The following is a 20599-nucleotide window of genomic DNA, read 5'->3' on the forward strand; positions in this document are numbered from 1 at the left end:
ATGGCACATTCACGGGCTGCCCAGGGTCGGGCGCATAGGTTCGAATCCTGGTTGCGGCAGTCGGTCCACAGTCAATGGGATGGCCTTGATTAGGGCCTCAGCTGCCCGTGCCGTGTCTCAGCTAACATAAAAACAAAATTTAGAGATCTACCAAAATCACTGATTACTCATCCTCATCTCATTGCAACATTTAACAATCTCACTCATTACTCATCCTCATCTCATTGCAACATCTAACAATCTCACTGATTACTCATCCTCATCTCACTGCAACATCTACTAATCTCACTGACCAACGTTTTCATCTCAGTCACAACATCTAATCTCACCGACCACCCTCCCCGCCCATCCAACACCACAATACCTGCTAAATCTCGCTGATCTCTCCTCCTCATTATCTCGTTGCGACACTTGCTAACCTCCGTGCTTTCCCCGCAGCATCCTCTTCGCCGACATCTGTGGCTTCACGACGCTGTCGGACCAGTGCACGGCGGAGGAGCTGGTTCGTCTCCTCAGCGAGCTCTTCGCCAGGTGAGTCCATATATCCTCCATTTCACTGTAGACCTGCTTGCCCTCTGCCACGTCTCTGCCTTCCTTCGTGTCTCGTCACTCGAGCCATATCTTTGCCTTCCTTCGTGTTTCGTCACCCGAGCCATATCTCTACCTTCCTTCGTGTCTCGTCACCCGAGCCATATCTCTGCCTTCCTTCGTGTCTCGTCACCCGAGCCATATCTCTGCCTTCCTTCGTGTCTCGTCACCTGAGCCATATCTCTGCCTTCCTTCGTGTCCCGTCACCTGGGCCATATCTCTGCCTTCCTTCGTGTCTCGTCACCTGGGCCATATCTCTGCCTTCATTCATGTCTCGTCACATGAGCAATATATATCCCTGCCCTCGTGTCTCGTCACCCGAACATCTACACTGATCTACCTACTGCAATATTATGTCTTGGTTTGTTTCTCTCTGCAGCTGCGTGTTTACCCATACGTATCCTCTTGCTGTCTACACCAGTATCTGCGGTACTGTGTAGCAACATATTTCCTTTTTATTTTTATTTTTCACCTTTACAACGTTTTTCTCTGTACTCTATCTACATATTTGTACGTCTGTCCTCATCCTGATTTATCTTCTCCTGTGGTGATGTGTTTGATGATAGAGTGACAGATATTGGGTGTTTTGGTCGAGGTGGTGTGCAAAGTGAGAGGGTTAGGGAGAATGATTTGGTAAACAGAGAAGAGGTAGTAAAAGCTTTGCGGAGGATGAAAGCCGGCAAGGCAGCGGGTTTGGATGGTATTGCAGTGGAATTTATAAAAAAAAGAGGGTGACTGTGTTGTTGACTGGTTGGTAAGGTTATTTAATGTATGTATGTCTCATGGTGAGGTGCCTGAGGATTGGCGGAATGCTTGCCTAGTGCCATTGTACAGAGGCAAAGGGGACAAGAGTGAGTGCTCTAATTACAGAGGTATAAGTTTTATTGAGTATTCCTGGGAAATTATATGGGAGGGTATTGATTGAGAGGATGAAGGCATGTACAGAGCATCAGATTGGGGAAGAGCAGTGTGGTTTCAGAAGTGGTAGAGGATGTGTGGATCAGCTGTTTGCTTTGAAGAATGTATGTGAGAAATACTTAGAAAAGCAAATGGATTTGTATGTAGCATTTGTGGATCTGGAGAAGGCATATGATAGAGTTGATAGAGATGCTCTGTGGAAGGTATTAAGAATACATGGCGCGGGAGGCAAGTTGTTAGAAGCATTGAAAAGTTTTTATCGAGGATGTAAGGCATGTGTACGTGTAGGAAGAGAGGAAAGTGATTGGTTCTCAGTGAATGTCGGTTTGCGGCAGGGGTGCGTGATGTCTCTATGGTTGTTTAATTTGTTTATGGATGGTTTTGTTAGGGAGGTGAATGCAAGAGTTTTGGAAAGAGGGGGCAAGTATGCAGTCTGTTGTAGATGAGAGAGCTTGGGAAGCGAGTCAGTTGTTGTTCGCTGATGATACAGCGCTGGTGGCTGATTCGTATGAGAAACTGCAGAAGCTGGTGACTGAGTTTGGTAAAGTGTGTGAAAGAAGAAAGCTGAGAGTAAATGTGAATAAGAGCAAGGCTATTAGGTACAGTAGGGTTGAGGGACAAGTCAGTTGAGAGGTAAGTTTGAATTGAGAAAAACTGGAGGAAATGAAGTGTTTTAGATATCTGGGAGTGGATTTGGCAGCGGATGGAACCATGGAAGCAGAAGTGAGGCACAGGGTGGGAGAGGGGGCTAAAGTTCTGGGAGCGTTGAAAAATGTGTGGAAGTCGAGAACATTATCTCGGAAAGCAAAAATGGGTATGTTTGAAGGAATAGTTGTTCCGACAATGTTATATGTTTGCGAGGCGTGGGCTGTAGATAGAGTTGTGCAGAGGTGGGTGGATGTGCTGGAAATGAGATGTTTGAGGACCATATGTAGTGTGAGGTGGTTTAATAGAGTAAGTAATGAGCAAGAGAGGGTGTTTTGAAATGGTTTGGTCACATGGAGAGAATGAGTGAGGAAAGATTGACCAAGAGGATATATGTGTCAGAGGTGGAGGGAACGAGAAGTGGGAGACCAAATTGAAGGTGGAAAGATGGAGTGAAAAAGATTTTGAGTGATCGGGGCCTGAACATGGAGGAGGGTGAAAGGCGTGCAAGGAATAGAGTGAATTGGAACGATGTGGTATACTGGGGTCGACGTGCTGGATTGAACCAGGGCATGTGAAGCGTCTGGGGTAAACCATGGAAAGTTTTGTGGGGCCTGGATGTGGAAGGGGAACTGTGGTTTCGGTGCATTATACTCGACAGCTAGAGACTGATTGTGAACGGACGTGGCCCTTATAGTCTTTTCCTAGTGCTATCTTGCGCACATGCGGGGGGGGGGTGGTCATTTCATGAGTGGCGGGGTGGCGACGGAAATAAATAAGGGCAGACAGAATGAATTATGTGTATATATGTATATATCTGTGTGTGTATATATATATATGTATACGTTGAGATGTATAGGTATGTATATGTGCGTGTGTGGACGTGTATGTATATACATGTGTATGTGGGAGGGTTGGGCCATTTTTCCGTCTGTTTCCTTGCGCTACCTCGCCAACGTGTGAGACAGCGACAAAGTATGATATATATATATATATATATATATATATATATATATATATATATATATATATATACATATACCTAATTGTCCCGAATCTTCAATCTGTTTCTGCGTCTGTGCCTCTCTGTGCTGCTTGCTGGATCTATTCCTGTAACCAGTGAGGGAAGAGAAAGTGTAATTACTTGGAAAATACCTGAGGTGTTTCATGCTTCTGAAGGTTAATTAAAACAGTAACTTCTGATGAAGAGTTTTGCCTCAGGGATAAGCTGGAAATTAACTCCCCAAGACCTGATTAACTGCGGAATAAGACCATGGCATTCGGATGTCATCTTACACGCTGGTCTTAACCTTGATTCTGATATGGAATGCAGAAATGATTTGAAAGTAACAACAACAACAACAACAACAAAACAGACAGACACACACACACTCACGCACACACACACACACACACACACACACACACACACACACACACACACACACACACACACACTGACATTCGCAGTCTACAACTTCTAGGGGGAAGATGGGAGGCAAATGGTTGAGTGCCTTGCAAGAGAGAAACTACCTAAGTCAGATTGAAACAGAGATTTTGTGGAAGGAGACTTTTGCGTTACGAGGCTTCTGGATTTGCAGATCTAAGTGAGCACCAGCCTGCGAGAGAGAGAGAGAGAGAGAGAGAGAGAGAGAGAGAGAGAGAGAGAGAGAGAGAGAGAGAGAGAGGCGGGGAAGGTGGGGTGGACTGCGTGTTCATGGGGTGTCGGAAAACATTTGACGCTCACCCCAACAGGATCTCGAAGAGAAAAGAAAAAGAACAAAAGAAAATGGATTTTTCGGACAGGCGTGAGAGGGATGAGTGAGGGTTGGGAGGGAGGTTTTCCCTCGATGTATCGAGAACAGTTTAAGCAGAGAGGAGCAGAGTGCAACATGTCCTAAGCGCCACAATCGACGGGGATAATGCACACTCACCACCGTCTTTCCGTAGGGTTCGGTCTTGGGGTCATTGTCATTCCTCTTTTATATCAATGCTTGACATGTACAAGGATCATGAACTAATACGTGTTCGGACGATGCTAAACTTACGAGGGAAGTGAGAGGCATTTCGATATGCGACTGAAAAGGACTTGACGATTTCTACCTTTGACCAGATACATAGGTTAGTGAAGTGCAGGTGGGCGGCATTCATATTTATTTCCGTCGGGACTTTGGGCTCTCGGTGACAAGGTCCTCCATTCATAGATGCATCTTCTCTACCTGTGTAGTATACATGTGTCTTCACCCACTGTGAAGTATGGATGTATCTTCACCCACTGTGTGCTATAGATATATCTTCACCCACTGTGCGCTATAGATATATCTTCACCCACTGTGACGTATAGATATATTTTCACCCACTGTGTGCATTAGATATATCTTCACCCACTGTGACGTATAGATATATCTTCACCCTCTGTGTGCTATAGATATATCTTCACCCACTGTGTTCAATGAATATATCTTCACCCCCTGTGAAGTATAGATGTATCTTCACCCTTTGTGTGCTATAGACACATCTTCACCCACTGTGTTCTATAGATGTATCTTCACTCACTGTGTGCTATTGATATGTCTTCACCCACTGTGTGCTATAGAAGTATCTTCACCCACTGTGTGCTATAGACACATCTTCACCCACTGTGTGCTATAGAAGTATCTTCACCCACTGTGTGCTATAGATGTATCTATACTCACTGTGTGCTATAGAAGTATCTTCACCCACTGTGTGCTATAGATGTATCTTTACTCACTGTGTGCTATAGCTGCATCTTTACCCACTGTGTGCTATAGCTGCATCTTTACCCACTGTGTGATATAGATGTATCTTCACCCTCTGTAAAGTACAGACGTATCTTCATCTGCGATGAACCACACATGTATCCACACCCTCCATGATCTACAACACGTACCATCACCCACTGTGAACGCTAGATGTATCCCCTCTTACCTAGATAACGTAATCTGAGCACGTCCCACATCGCAGTAACTTTTTTTCAAGAGCGAGGGTGAGGAGGCTAGTTCCCCAACCCGCCAACACTCTGTGTGCAATTACATTTTGTTTCTGCGGCTAATTGTACAGTACGGGGAGGAGGAGAGTTCAACACTAGTGAAAGCCCCCTCACCTCCCGGGCTCTTGAACTTTCTCCACAAACACACAACTTCTTTCTAGCATTTGTACCCGACCAGAATTCACAATTTCATAACAGTTTTCTCCACTTCACTAATAGTGCAAAATAAATCATTCTATCTTTTCCAGTCTGAGTTCGGCATTGTTTCTTGTTATGGCTCGTAGTTGCCGCGTCATTCTGTCAATCCAAGACTACCGTGGCGTAGCGGTTAACGTCGCTGGTAGGTGACGCATTCACGAGCCAGCCCGGGCTCGAGTTCGAATCCTGGTCGGCAGCCCATCCACAGTCAACCCTGCTCTTTATTTTCCTTTAGTAGCTGATCGATAGAATAGGTACCTGGCTTAGGCTAGGATATATATATATATATATATATATATATATATATATATATATATATATATATATATATATATATATATATATATATTTATTTTATTAGTTTTGCTTTGTCGCTGTCTCCCGCGTTAGCGAGGTAGCGCAAAGAAACAGACGAAAGAATGGCCCATCCCACGCACATACACATGTATATACATACACGCCCACACACGCAAATATACATACCTATACATCTCAACGTATACATATATATACACACACAGACATATACATATATACACAAGTAGATAATTCACACTGTCTACCTTTATTCATTCCCATCGCCACCTCGCCACACATGAAATAACAACCCCCTCCCCCGGCATGTGCGCAAGATAGCACTAGGAAAAGACAACAAAGGCCACATTCGTTAACACTCAGTCTCTAGCTGTCATGTATAATGCACTGAAACCACAGCTCCCTTTCCACATCCAGGCCCCACAGAACTTTCCATGGTTTACCCCAGACGCTTCACACGCCCTGGTTCAATCCATTGACAGCACGTCGACCCCGGGATACCACATCGTTCCAATTCACTCTATTCCTTGCACGCCTTTCACCCTCCTGCATGTTCAGGCCCCGATCACTCAAAATCTTCACTCTATCTTTCCACCTCCAATTTGGTCTCCCACTTTTCTTCGTTCCCTCCACCTCTGACACATATATCCTCTTTGTCAATCTTTCCTCACTCATTCTCTCCATGTGACCAAACCATTTCAAAACACCCTCTTCTGCTCTATCAACCACACTCTTTTTCTTACCACACATCTCTCTTACCCTATTATTACTTACTCGATCAAACCACCTCACACCACATATTGTCCTCAAACATCTCATTTCCAGGACATCCACCCTCCTGCGCACAACTCTATCTATAGCCCACGCCTCGCAACCATATAGCACTGTTGGAACCACTATTCCTTCAAACATATCCATTTTTGCTTTCCGAGATATGTTCTCAACTTCCACACATTCTCCAACGCTCCCAGAACTTTCGCCCCCTCCCCAACCTTATGATTCACTTCCGCTTCCACGGTTCCATCCGCTGCCAAATCCACTCACAGATATCTAAAACACTTCACTTCCTCCAGTTTTTCTTTATTCAAACTTACCTCCCAATTGACTTGTCCCTCAACCCTACTGTACCCAATAGCCTTGCTCTTATTCACATTTACTCTCGGCTTTCTTGTTTCACACACTTTACCAAACTCAGTCACCAGCTTCTGCAGTTTCTCACATGAATCAGCCACCAGCGCTGTATCATCAGCGAACAACAACTGACTCACTTCCCAAGCTCTCTCATCCACGACAGACAACAGACTGGTTGGTAAGGTTATTTAACGTATGTATGACTCACGGTGAGAAATTACAGAGGTATAAGTTTGTTGAGTATCCTTTGGAAATTATATGGGAGGGTATTGATTGCGAGGGTGAAGGCATGTACAGAGCATCAGATTGGGAAAGAGCAGTGTGGTTTCAGAAGTGGTAGAGGATGTGTGGATCAGGTGTTTGCTTTGGAGAATGTATGTTAAAAATACTTAGAAAAGCAAATGGATTTGTATGTAGTATTTATGGATCTGGAGAAGACATGATAGATTTGATAGAGATGCTCTGTGGAAGGTATTAAGAATATATGGTGTGGGAGGTAAGCTGTTAGAAGCATTGAAAAGTTTTTATCGAGGATGTAAGGCATGTATATGTGTGTAGGAAGAGAGGAAAGTGATTGGTTCTCAGTGAATGTTGGTTTGCGGCAGGGGTGTGTGATGTCTCCATGGTTGTGAGGTGGTTTGATAGAATGAGTAATGAAAGGGTAAGAGAGATGTGTGGTAATAAAAAATGTGTGGTTGAGAGAGAAGAAGAATGTGTTGAAATGGGTTTGTGAATGCAATATATATATATATATATATATATATATATATATATATATATATATATATATATATATATATATATATATGATAGGGTGGATAGAGATACTTTGTAGAAGCATTTAAGAGTATATGGTGTGGGAGATAAGTTGCTAGAAGCGGCGAAAAGTCTTTACCAAAGATGTAAGGCATGTGTACGAGTAGGAAGAGAGGAAAGTAATTGGTTTCCATTGAATGTCGATTTGCTTCAGGGGTGCGTGATGCCTCCATGGTTGTTTTATTTGTTTATGGACACGGTGGTTAGAAACGTGAAAGCAAGAGTTTTTGAGAAAGGGCCAAGTATGCAGTATGTTGTGAATGAGAGGGCTTGGGAAGTGAGTCAGTTTTTGTTTGCTGATGATTCGGGTGAGAAACTGCAGAATTTGGTGACTCAGTTTGCTAAATTGTGTGAAAGAAGAAAGTTGAGAGTAAATGTGAACAAGAGCGCGGTTATTAGGTTCAATAGGATTGAGGGACAAGTTAGTTGGGAGGTAAGTTTGAATGAAGAAAAACTGGAGGAGGTAAAGTGTTTTAGATATCTGGGGGTGGACTTAGCAGAGGATGGAACCATGTAAGCGGAGGTAAGTCACAGGGTGGGTGAGGGAGCGAAGGTTCTGGGAGTCTCGAAGAATGTTTGGAAGGCGAGAACGTTATCTTGGAGAGCAAAAATGGATGTGTTTGAAGGAATAATGGTTCAGACAATGTTATATGGTTGCGAGGCATGGGTTATAGATAGGGTTGTGCGGAGGAGGGTGGATGTGTTGGAAATGAAATGTTTTAGGACAATATGTGGTGTGAGGTGGTTTGATCTAGTGAGTAATGAAAGGGTAACAGAAATATGTGGTAATAAAAAGAGTGTGGTTGAGAGAGCAGAAGAGAGTGTGTTGAAATGGGTTGGTCACATGGAGAGAATGAGTGAGGAAAGATTGACAAAGAGGATACATGTTTCAGAGGTGGAGGGAACGAGGAGTGGGAGACCAAATAGGAGGTGGAAGGATGGAGTGAAAAAGATTTTGAGTGATCGGGGCCTGAACATACAGGAGGGTGAAAGGTGTGCAAGGAACAGAGTGAATTTGAACGATGTGGTATGCCGTGGTCGACGTGCTGTCAATGGATTAAGCCAGGGCATGTGAAGAGTCTGGGGTAAACCATGGAAAGCTTTGTGGAGCCTGGATGTGGAAAAGGAGCTGTGGTTTCGGTGCATTACACATGACAGGGAGAGACTGAGTGTGAACGAATGTGGCCTTTTATCTGTTCCTGGCGCTGCCTCGTGGGAGGGAGGGCGGGGGGGGGGATGCTATTTCATGTGTGGCGGGAAGGCGACGAAAATGGAAGGCAGCAAGTATGGATATGTACATGTGTATATATGTATATGTCTGTGTATGTATATATATATCTATATATGTGTATATGTTGAAATATATATGTATGTATATGTGCGTGTGTGGGCGTTTATGTATGCACATGTTTATGTGGGCGGGTTGGGCCATTCCTCATCTGTGTTCTTGCACCATCTCGCTAACGCGGGCGACGGCGGTTAAGTATGGTAGTATAATGAAATGATATATATATATATATATATATATATATATATATATATATATATATATATATATATATATATATATATGGGGACAGGGGAGAAAGAATACTTCCCACGTATTCCCTGCGTGTCGTAGAAGGCGACTAAAAGGGAAGGGAGCGGGGGGGGCTGGAAATCCTTCCCTCTCATTTCTTTTTTTTTTTTTCAAAAGAAAGAACAGAGAAGGGGGCCAGGTGAGGATATTCCCTAAAAGGCCCAGTCCTCTTTTCTTAATGCTACCTCGCTAATGCGGGAAATGGCGAATAGTATGAAATATATATATATTTATATATATATATATAGCGTTAATGAGATGGCCTTGATGAGGCTTTCAGTTTCCTGTACCGTCTTGGCGAATATTAAAAAAATTCTGTTCGCTGTCGACTTCGTGAAACATAAAAAAAAACTTGAAAGTTATGATTGAAATAATACTCTTCCCTTATGTATGATGGACAGCGTTATGTCTCTAAACTCTCAGTATAACTTGCCACTATTAGATATGGTATCATCTTTGTTCCCCTCTTTTAGACCTTCTCCATCATTTCTTTATGCTTTTTGACGTGCGTTGACCGGACATGTGTAGTGTATTCCAGTCTTACCCTAGTGTACAACGTGGATGATTTGCTGAACATTTCTTTTTCCCTCTGTGTCAATACAGTTCAATTATTTGCCCGTAGAAAACTTTCTGAGGTGGATCCTAAGTCCATCTCACACACAGATTCCTGCAGTTTTCCTCCTACTGGATATTTGTACTGTAATGGAAGGATAGAGTGGCCCTCTCTAGATCTCTCTGTATGACCGAAATTAGAAAATACCAAAACGGCATGATGGATTTCCCTTAAAACTGGTAGGAATGTTAGGCATGATTTACGTGCACAATCCAAAAGCTTTTTATGCACAACACTTTCCAGATTTTTTCTTATTTTCAGTCTCTATTGTGATGGTCGATGTCCGCCACATATCTCAAGGATCAAAGGCCAGTTTGGCCAGCGTGGCAACGGTGACCGGACAGGCCATCCCTCAGTAGGGTCTGGGGAGTCCAGGAACACACAATCCGTCTATACAAACAGATCTCGCACACTCACGGAGGTCTATAGATTTGTTAAACACAACCTCCTCTCCTCCAGTCCATACTGTCCCTCGAGTAGGTAGTTTTTTGCTCTTTCATCTCGTCATTTCCTTGTCTTCTGATTTATTTTTCCGGTGTTTTACAGACCACAGTCTTCGGGGGAAGACCGGACTGCATGTCAGCGTAATTGCTCGACCTTGTTTCTTAATATAGGCCACTTGTTCAGCACATATGGTGAAACGTCATCAGGACCAAGCTTGGGTCAAGGATGCCCTTTATGTGTTCGCATATGTTCTTTCTAGCTACTTCAATGCTTTCCTAGACTTCTTCTAGCGTCTTCCACCACGAGAACACTTTTGAACTCGTCATCTAAGGTCTGACATATACATCTATACATCGTAATTAACAACTCATCCTTTTTAGAGTCCCTTAGCCTGACTGACTGCTCTGTAAATAGCAATTTACTCCTAGTGAATTTGTGGGATAAGTTTCGATTCCATTTTGCCTCGTCCACCATGTTCTTCACAGAGTATCTCCGTTCTTCCGTCGTCCTGCTGTACTCGTTCATTGTTCTCTTTTATCTGCTATATGTTGGCTGGTTGTTGTGCCACCTATATCTTGATAGTACATCCCAATGCTCTCTTGCTTTTAGACATCTTCTATTGTACCAAATCTCTCTTTTCCTACTTTTCCCTCTCAAGCTGTAGGTAAAGGTGTTCACGTCCCATTTCCCTCATCATAGATTTCTCAGAACTTTCCATGGCGGTGATTTATGTTTCCCTAGTGTGTTTAATTACCTTTTACCTAATAGTGATTCCTTCTTTGTATGGTATGGGGAGTGTTACACACACAGGGCCCTAATCTCTTGAACTTATGCATGACTACGATTTATGTAATACGAACAGAGTTTTCCACTTGTGTTGCCCCGTCTCTTAACCTTGTGTATGTGCACCATGTCTTCATTGTACCTCACACACACACACACACACACACACACATATACACACACACACACACACAGTATTTTATGTGCGTGTGTGTGTGTGTGTGTGTGTGTGTGTGTGTGTATGTGACAAGTCGGGTCAGTCTATGACTTTTTCACTTTCGCCAACAACATGCGAAGAAAGGCTACATTCACTCACATCCATTCCCTCTAGATGTCATGTGTAATGCACCGAAATCACAGCTTCCTATGCACATCCAGGCCCCACAGATCTTTCCATGGTATCCCCCCCGGACGCTTCACATGCTCTGGCTCAGACCACTGACAGCACGTTGACCCTTGTAAATCACGTCGTTCCAGTTCACTTTATCCAATTCAATTTCACGGAACTAGTTCCGTCTCTTCGATGTATATCAACTGACTTATATTTCTCTCTTGTGTCTAACCTGATGATGTGATTATTACACGAAAGTGCACTTGGGAACATATAGTGTTTCATTTTTCCTGTGGACTCATAGGAATATATATATATACATATATATATATATATATATATATATATATATATATATATATATATATATATATATATATATATCCCTGGGGATAGGGGAGAAAGAATACTTCCCACGTATTCCCTGCGTGTCGTAGAAGGCGACTAAAAGGGGAGGGAGCGGGGGGCTGGAAATCCTCCCCTCTCGTTTTTTTTTGATTTTCCAAAAGAAGGAACAGAGAACGAGGCCAGGTGAGGATATTCCCTCAGAGGCCCAGTCCTCTGTTCTTAACGCTACCTTGCTAACGCGGGAAATGGCGAATAGTATGAAAAATATATATACTTCCCACGTATTCCCTGCGTGTCGTAGAAGGCGACTAAAAGGGGAGGGAGCGGATGGCTGGAAATCCTCCCCTCTCGTTTTTTTTTTTTTTTTTTTTTTTAATTTTCCAAAGGAAGGAACAGAGAGGGGGGCCAGGTGAGGATATTCCCTCTAAGGCCCAGTCCTCTGTTGATAACGCTACCTCGCTAATGCGGGAAATTGCGAATAGTACGAAAGAAAAAGAAAGAAATATATATATATATATATATATATATATATATATATATATATATATATATATATATACACATACACACACTTTTTTATGCATAACGATACCTCGCTAACGCGGGAAATGGCGAATAAAAACAGAGGACTGAGCCTTAGAAATATCCTCACTTGGCCTCCTTCTATGTTCCTTCTTTTGGAAAATTGGAAACGGCAGGGGAGGATTTCCATCTCCCCGATCCCTCCCCTTTTAGTCGCCTTCTACGACACGCAGGGGATACGTGGGAAGTATTCTTTCTCTCCTATGCCCAGGGATATAATATATATATATATATATATATATATATATATATATATATATATATATATATATATATATATATATATATATATATATATAAACTAGACTATCATCACTTAACCGTAAGTTTCCAGATTCAGTCCATTCATCAAAAATAATTTGATGGTGATATTCAGCTCACTCCTGTCACTATGGATCGATTAGTCTTATTCATTATTCAGGGGCTGGAGTGCAGCAGAGTGTGCCATTCATCATCAGTCGGACGCACTTGTAAACAAGGGGACAATGTGAGGGCACAAGCGGCGCCAACCAGGCACAAACCTGTGTTTTATCATACCAATGCATGGTGATTTATTTATCACATATCTGTATCTAAGTCTACATCTATTTATCTTATATATCATAATTTGGTCTTCTCTATCATAGGTTATCTATTTGTGTAACTATCTCTCTATATATCAACTAGTCTTCCTGTTTGTTATACTTGATCGTCACCTCCTGCGGCAGGTAGGTAGCGCCAAGAAAGAGACGAAGAACGGCCCATATATATATATATATATATATATATATATATATATATATATATATATATATATATATATGCTCATCCTCTTCGAAGGCTCAGATTGGGGTGTCTAAATATGTGTGGATGTAACCAAGATGAGAAAAAAGGAGAGATAGGTAGTATGTTTCAGGAAAGGAACCAGAGTGAAACGAAGCTCAAGGGTAAAGGTGAAGTGTGGTTTGGGAATGTCTTGGAAGTAAAGTCAGGGGTTAGTGAGAGGACAAGAGCAAGGGAAGGAGTAGCACTACTCCTGAAACAGGAGTTGTGGGAGTATGTGATAGAGTATAAGAAAGTAAATTCTAGATTGATATGGGTAAAACTGAAAGTTGATGGAGAGAGATGGGTGATTATTGGTGCATATGCACTTGGGCATGAGAAGAAAGATCATGAGAGGCAAGTGTTTTGGGAGCAGCTGAATGAGTGTGTTAGTGGTTTTGATGCACAAGACCGGGTTATAGTGATGGGTGATTTGAATGCAAAGGTGAGTAATGTGGCAGTTGAGGGAATAATTGGTATACATGGGGTGTTCAGTGTTGTAAATGGAAATGGTGAAGAGCTTGTAGACTTATGTGCTGAAAAAGGACTGGTGATTGGGAATACCTGGTTTAAAAAGCGAGATATACATAAGTATACGTATGTAAGTAGGAGAGATGGCCAGAGAGCGTTATTGGATTACGTGTTAATTGACAGGCGCGCGAAAGAGAGACTTTTGGATGTTACTGTACTGAGAGGTGCAACTTGAGGCATGTCTGATCATTATCTTGTGGAGGCGAAGGTGAAGATTTGTAGGGGTTTTCAGAAAAGAAGAGCGAATGTTGGGGTGAAGAGAGTGGTGAGAGTAAGTGAGCTTGGGAAGGAGACTTGTGTGAGGAAGTACCAGGAGAGACTGAGTACAGAATGGAAAAAGGTGAGAACAGAGGAGGTAAGGGGAGTGTGGGAGGAATGGGATGTATTTAGGGAATCAGTGATGGCTTGCGCAAAAGATGCTTGTGGCATGAGAAGCGTGGGAGGTGGGTTGATTAGAAAGGGTAGTGAGTGGTGGGATGAAGAAGTAAGTTTATTAGTGAAAGAGAAGGGAGAGGCATTTGGACGATTTTTGCAGGGAAAGAATGCAAATGAGTGGGAGATGTATGGAAGAAAGAGGCAGGAGGTCAAGAGAAAGGTGCAAGAGGTGAAAAAGAGGGCAAATGAGAGTTGGGGTGAGAGAGTATCATTAAATTTTAGGGAGAATAAAAAGATGTTTTGGAAGGAGGTAAATAAAGTGCGTGAGACAAGGGAGCAAATGGGAACCTCAGTGAAGGGGGCTAATGGGGAGGTGATAACAAGTAGTGGTAATGTGAGAAGGAGATGGAGTGAGTATTTTGAAGGTTTGTTGAATGTGTTTGATGATAGAGTGGCAGATATGGGTGTTTTGGTCGAGTTGGTGTGCAAAGTGAGAGGGTTGGGGAAAATAATTTGGTAAACAGAGAAGAGGTAGTAAAAGCTTTACGGAAGGTGAAAGCCGGCAAGGCAGCAGGTTTGGATGGTATTGCAGTGGAATTTATTAAAAAAGGGGGTGACTGTATTGTGACTGGTTGGTAAGGATATTCAATGTATGTATGATTCATGGTGAGGTGCCTGAGGATTGGCGGAATGCTTGCATAGTGCCATTGTACAAAGGCAAAGGGGACAAGAATGAGTATTCAAATTACAGAGGTATAAGTTTGTTGAGTATTCCTGGTAAATTTTATGGGAGGGTATTGATTGAGAGGGTGAGGGCATGTACAGATCATCAGATAGGGGAAGAGCAGTGTGGTTTCAGAAGTGGTAGAGGATGTGTGGATCAGGTGTTTGCTTTGAAGAATGTATGTGAGAAATACTTAGAAAAGCAAATGGATTTGTATGTAGCATTTATGGATCTGGAGAAGGCATATGATAGAGTTGATAGAGATGCTCTGTGGAAGGTACTAAGAATATATGGTGTGGGAGGCAAGTTGTTAGAAGCAGTGAAAAGTTTTTATCGAGGATGTAAGGCATGTGTACGTGTAGGAAGAGAGGAAAGTGATTGATTGGTTCTCAGTGAATGTAGGTTTGCGGCAGGGGTGTGTTATGTCTCCATGGTTGTTTAATTTGTTTATGGATGGGGTTGTTAGGGAGGTGAATGCAAGAGTTTTAGAAAGAGGGGCAAGTATGCAGTCTGTTGTAGATGAGAGAGCTTGGGAAGTGAGTCAGTTGTTGTTCGCTGATGATACAGCGCTGGTGGCTGATTCATGTGAGAAACTGCAGAAGCTGGTGACTGAGTTTGGTAAAGTGTGTGAAAGAAGAAAGTTAAGAGTAAATGTGAATAAGAGCAAGGTTATTAGGTACAGTAGGGTTGAGGGTCAAGTCAATTGGGAGGTAAGTTTGAATGGAGAAAAACTGGAGGAAGTAAAGTGTTTTAGATATCTGGGAGTGGATCTGGCAGCGGATGGAACCATGGAAGCGGAAGTGAATCATAGGTAAGGGGAGGGGGCGAAAATTCTGGGAGCTTTGAAGAATGTTTGGAAGTCGAGAACATTGTCTCGGAAAGCAAAAATGGGTATGTTTGAAGGAATAGTGGTTCCAACAATGTTGTATGGTTGCGAGGGGTGGGCTATGGATAGAATTGTGCGCAGGAGGGTGAATGTGCTGGAAATGAGATGTTTGAGGACAATATGTGGTGTGAGGTGGTTTGATCGAGTAAGTAATGTAAGGGTAAGAGAGATGTGTGAAAAAAATGAGTGTGGTTGAGAGAGCAAAAGAGGGTGTTTTGAAATGGTTTGGTCACATGGAGAGAATGAGTGAGGAAAGATGACCAAGAGGATATATGTGTCTGAGGTGGAGAGAACGAGAAGTGGGAGACCAAATTGGAGGTGGAAAGATGGAGTGAAGAAGATTTTGAGTGATCGGGGCTTGAACATGCAGGAGGGTGAAACGCGTGCAAGGAACAGAGTGAATTGGATCGACGTGGTATACCGGGGTCGACGTGCTGTCAATGGATTGAACCAGGGCATGTGAAGCGTCTGGGGTAAACCATGGAAAGTTGTGTGGGGCCTGGATGTGGAAAGGGAGCTGTGGTTTCGGTGCATTATTACATGACAGCTAGAGACTGAGTGTGAACGAATGGGGCCTTTGTTGTCTTTTCCTAGCGCTACCTCGCACACATGAGGGGGGAGGGAGTTGTTATTCCACGTGTGGCGAGGTGGCGATGGGAATAAAAAAAGGCAGACAGCTTGAATTATGTACATGAGTATATATGTGTATGTCTGTGTATGTATACATATGCGTGCATTGAGAAGTATAGGTATGTATATTTGCGTGTGTGGACGTGTATGTATATACATGTGTATGTGGGTGGGTTGGGCCATTCTTTCGTCTGTCTCCTTGCGCTACCTCGCTAATGCGGAAGACAGCGACAAAGCAAAATGAATATATATATATATATATATAATAAACTCCTGATCCACAGGGAAACGAAACACGATATTTCCCAAGTGCACTTTCGTATAATGAGGGACTTAAATAGATTATCAGAATGGCTGGGTACATGGAAATTGGAATTCTAGATAAATGCACAAAACCTAGTGTGGATAAGACAGGAACACTGATTACAGACTGGACAATATTATTATTGGTAAAACAGAATGCGAAAGCGATTCATGGGTACTGGTGAGCAAGGATCTTAAGCCGCGTCAACAATGTATCAAAGTGTGTAATCAAGCTAATAGAATGTTAGGTTCATTAATAGGACTGTCAGCAATAAAACCTAGAGTATCATTACAACTTTATCTTGTGTTGGTGAGACCACATTTGGATTATGCCGTACAGTTTTGGGCTCCATACTATACAGTTGATATAGATTGTTTAGAGAGAGTACAAAGGCGAATGACACAAATGATCCCTGGAATTAGAAACCTCACTTGTGAAGAAAGGTTAAGAATATTGAATTTACACTTAAGAGGAGGAGGGCTAGAGGGGATATGACTGAAGTTCTTAAATAGGTGAAGGACGTTAATAAAGGTAACATAAATAAACTTCTTAGAATAGTACCACCGGATAGGACAAGAAGTAATGGATTTAAATTGGTAATTAATAGATTCAAGTCGGATGTGGGTAAACATTAGTTCTGGAATTGGATAGTAGATCTATGGAAGAAGCTGCCAAGTACGAGGGTTGGATGAGGTGTTTATGGGTTCAGACGGTTGGTTGTATAGTGGACAGACTCAGGACCTTCTTAGCATAAGCCAATAGGCCTCTTGCGGTGTCCTCACTTCTTATCTTCTTACATCATTAGGGAAGATACAAGAAAGAATTATAACATTCACTTTATATAGAAGGAAGAGACGTAGCTAGGACGCCATACACATAAATGGGCTTCCCTACTAATGAATTATTTATGATGACGACAAAAAGTCCATTTGCGTGTTGCTAATATCATAAGTGAATCCTCTTAATCAAAATGGTCAATGCGAATCTCCCACTCCACTGTCATGTCCTCATCCCTACTCCAGGAACGCATTCCATTATTGAATCTTTTTTTTCCTGTTCGTCTCCCTATTCAGCCGACATCACGGACATGGTCCTCGTATTTTCATCCTCTCGCAGTGCATCAAATAATATTTCCTCCTCTTCCTCCCACCATTGCAAAATCTTTTATCCGAGACTGGTCGGGACGCCTCCCATCAGCTCTTACTGTGAAGAGGGTAAAGGGCGTGTCAGGTTTTGATTGAAGAATTAAATTCCCTCCCACTCCGTTATTTTTTCAATTATCGAGGACATTTCTGATTCCTTTTTTATCGTAATTATACCTCCTCAATCTTTGCTACTTGACTTGCTGTGGAAGAGGACCTCGGTGGCTTCCTGAAGAAGGTGTTGCTTTTGCGTCGTAGCGACCCACCTTACTGACGACGCTTTGACTGGGTGGCATGTGACAGCGCGAAGTCACCTGACCTAACAATCCTCGGAAATATGTCTTCGGTGGCCAAACCTACGGCTGCACCTGCAGTATTAATCCCTAACACCATGACTCGATGCTCGCCGCAGACAGGTCCAAAGCTGCCGCTGTAATCATTCTGTTAAATAGATGGACCCCGACCATTTCCATGAGAGGCGCTGATCCTAACGCACTCAACCTCAGTCCAACAGCACGGAGATAGTTCAGAGATAGTGACATTCGGCTTCGACGTCCCTAATTCCCTTTGGGTATAGCTACCCCTGCCAGACCTGACCTCGCCGCCTCTTATATATAAAACCTGGGCAATACAGATGGAAGGCCGTCAGGCTCTACCTGGTCAGTAGACATTACAAGCTCACTCTACCAACCACTGTGACGTCTTCTATCAGGAAGGTGTTTTCAGAGAGGCCAACTGTGGTGTTATCGTCGTTGTGGTAGCCGTCCACCTTGTCGTCCTGACCCTTCACCTTTGCACCATAAACTTACACCTCCAGCAGCTCATCGACCTCTGTTACCTCACCTCACACATGCTATCCAATAAGGTACTGTTGTTGTTGTTGTTGTTGTTGTTGTTGAAAGCGTGGTTTTGTGCTCTCTCCGTTACAGTACTCCAGCATCCCAACCAAAACACCCGCTAAAGTATTTTAGAAATATAGGATGACTACATTCTTTGACCTCTATCATTCGCGGATGAATCTTTTGTAAGGATAAGTGTTCTGAGAAGTAGATTCTTTTTTTTTTTTTTGCAAAAGATTCATCGCCTGGGGGGATAAGCGGAGGAAGAAGAAGAAGAAGAGAAGGAAGAAGATGAAGAAGAAAGATAATGATGACCTTACAGAGTTTTTAGGAGTTGTTTGATGCCAGCAATACGTTCATACGGAGAGGGTCCAGGTGAAAGAGCCTTGCTTTATGAGTTCCAGAAGGAGCGTCTGCCCGAGGATCCCTGCTATGGGAACTTTGCCAAAGACGTCCTGCCAAAAGATATCCTTCAGGAGGTCGAGGAGTCGCTTCCAGGTCGACCCTTGTAAACCCTGCCACTAGGACCTTAGAGCTCTAAGATGGACCACACCAGTGGAATTTTGTCGTGAGGCTTCAGTCGAGTTCTTTCCAAGGAGTTTCTGCCACAGGGTTCCTGTTGCCGGGACGTTCCGCCTAGAGAAGTGTTAACGGTAAGATCCGACAGAGGAAATCTCACATAGATGCTGCTGAAAGGTTCCAATAGAAGCGATTCTTCTAAAAGGGGATCTGACGAGGGAATCGAGTGCTACAAGTAGAGGTAAAAGGACCAGTGAATCTGCCTCCATAAGATGGGTCGCAAAAGCACAGATGTCCAACTCGTCTCCCAGACAACGAGGGTTTTTATTGATGTCGGTGATCTTTGCGCTCACCTCCACAAACTCCATCAGAGATTTTTGATCTCCTTGGAGAAATTAAGGTCCTCTGTAGATAACCTTCATAAGAAATTCCTCTCTCTCTTTCCTCCTACCGGAGCAATCTGTCTACGATTTTACTCGTGATGTCTACTAAGATGATCGTGGAAGTTGACTTCAACGGCCCCGGTGTTCCATAGGACCTATATTCTCTCCAAGATATCCAATAACCTCCGCCGCAATATTGGTTATTTAAGGTCTCTCTAGAAGCCATATACCACCCGCCCATATCAGCTGTGTATTTGCTTCCATGATCAATGAAATCTGTCTCAAAACTCCTTATGTCATCACAAGATCATGTGAGGCGTTAGGGAAAGCCATCAGACGCTTCGTGATCGTCATGACTCGCTCCAGAATCCCTAAAGCACTTTAGAACACCATCAAACTGGCTTTCGAAACAAACAGATTTACTTCAGATTGATAAGATATCTAGATTGCATTTAATAAACACCAAACCGGCTTCCAAAACTGCCAGGCTCTCTCCAAGCTGCCCAGATTCACTCCATTGCTGATGGCATTATCCTGAAGATTATCTGTTTTACCTCATGGCGCCTCAAGTCACTAGTAAGATTGTGTCACATTCATGACCAAGAGACCGGCGGGTTCGTACAAATAAAACAAAGAAAAGGCCATACGTTTTACCACAAAGAGTCATACTCAAAATTGTTAGTTCACTACACAGTAAAAGGCTACGAGCCAAACGAAGTATTTTCCTTTCATCACAATTGATTTCTGTGCAACATCCACTTTTTACGTTTCCCCAGCTTTTTAATTTCTTTGAAAAAAAAAGGCTTCAGTTACCTACGTAAATCCTTATTGAAGCCAGACCTTGAATGAAAAAAAGGCCAACGGGAAAAGAGAACGAGAAAGTCTGTAAAGATAAGAGATAACACGTGAAGTGCAAATGCATGGAGTAAACATCGCACATTAAGTCAAACCTGGGATCATAGTTTTTTGCTGGACAGAAACTTAGACAAGTACTCCTGCTACGGAGGGTGGAAGACGGTTCCAGGCATCCCCTCAACACCCCTAATTCAGGAGCATAGCACTTCCCTGGGCGGCTGCTGTCGACACCCTGCAGACACGAGGTGTGTGAAATGGTTCCAGGCATCGCCTCAACACTCCTTAAACTCAAGAGGTTAGTACTTCCCT

At 43.0% G+C, this 20599-nt stretch overlaps 1 protein-coding gene across 1 annotated transcript in view; it reads left to right on the plus strand.

Moving 5' to 3' along the window:
• The window catches only part of LOC139746556 (adenylate cyclase type 6-like), a 1154491-nt gene that overhangs the window by 893880 nt on the left and 240012 nt on the right, over positions 1-20599 (plus strand). Inside the window, 1 exon segment of the mRNA XM_071657911.1 lies at positions 439-531. Coding sequence (XP_071514012.1) covers positions 439-531 — 93 coding nt within the window.

This window comes from Panulirus ornatus, chromosome 65 (assembly GCF_036320965.1).
Source record: "Panulirus ornatus isolate Po-2019 chromosome 65, ASM3632096v1, whole genome shotgun sequence".
In the NCBI taxonomy this organism is placed as follows: Eukaryota; Metazoa; Arthropoda; class Malacostraca; order Decapoda; family Palinuridae; genus Panulirus; species Panulirus ornatus.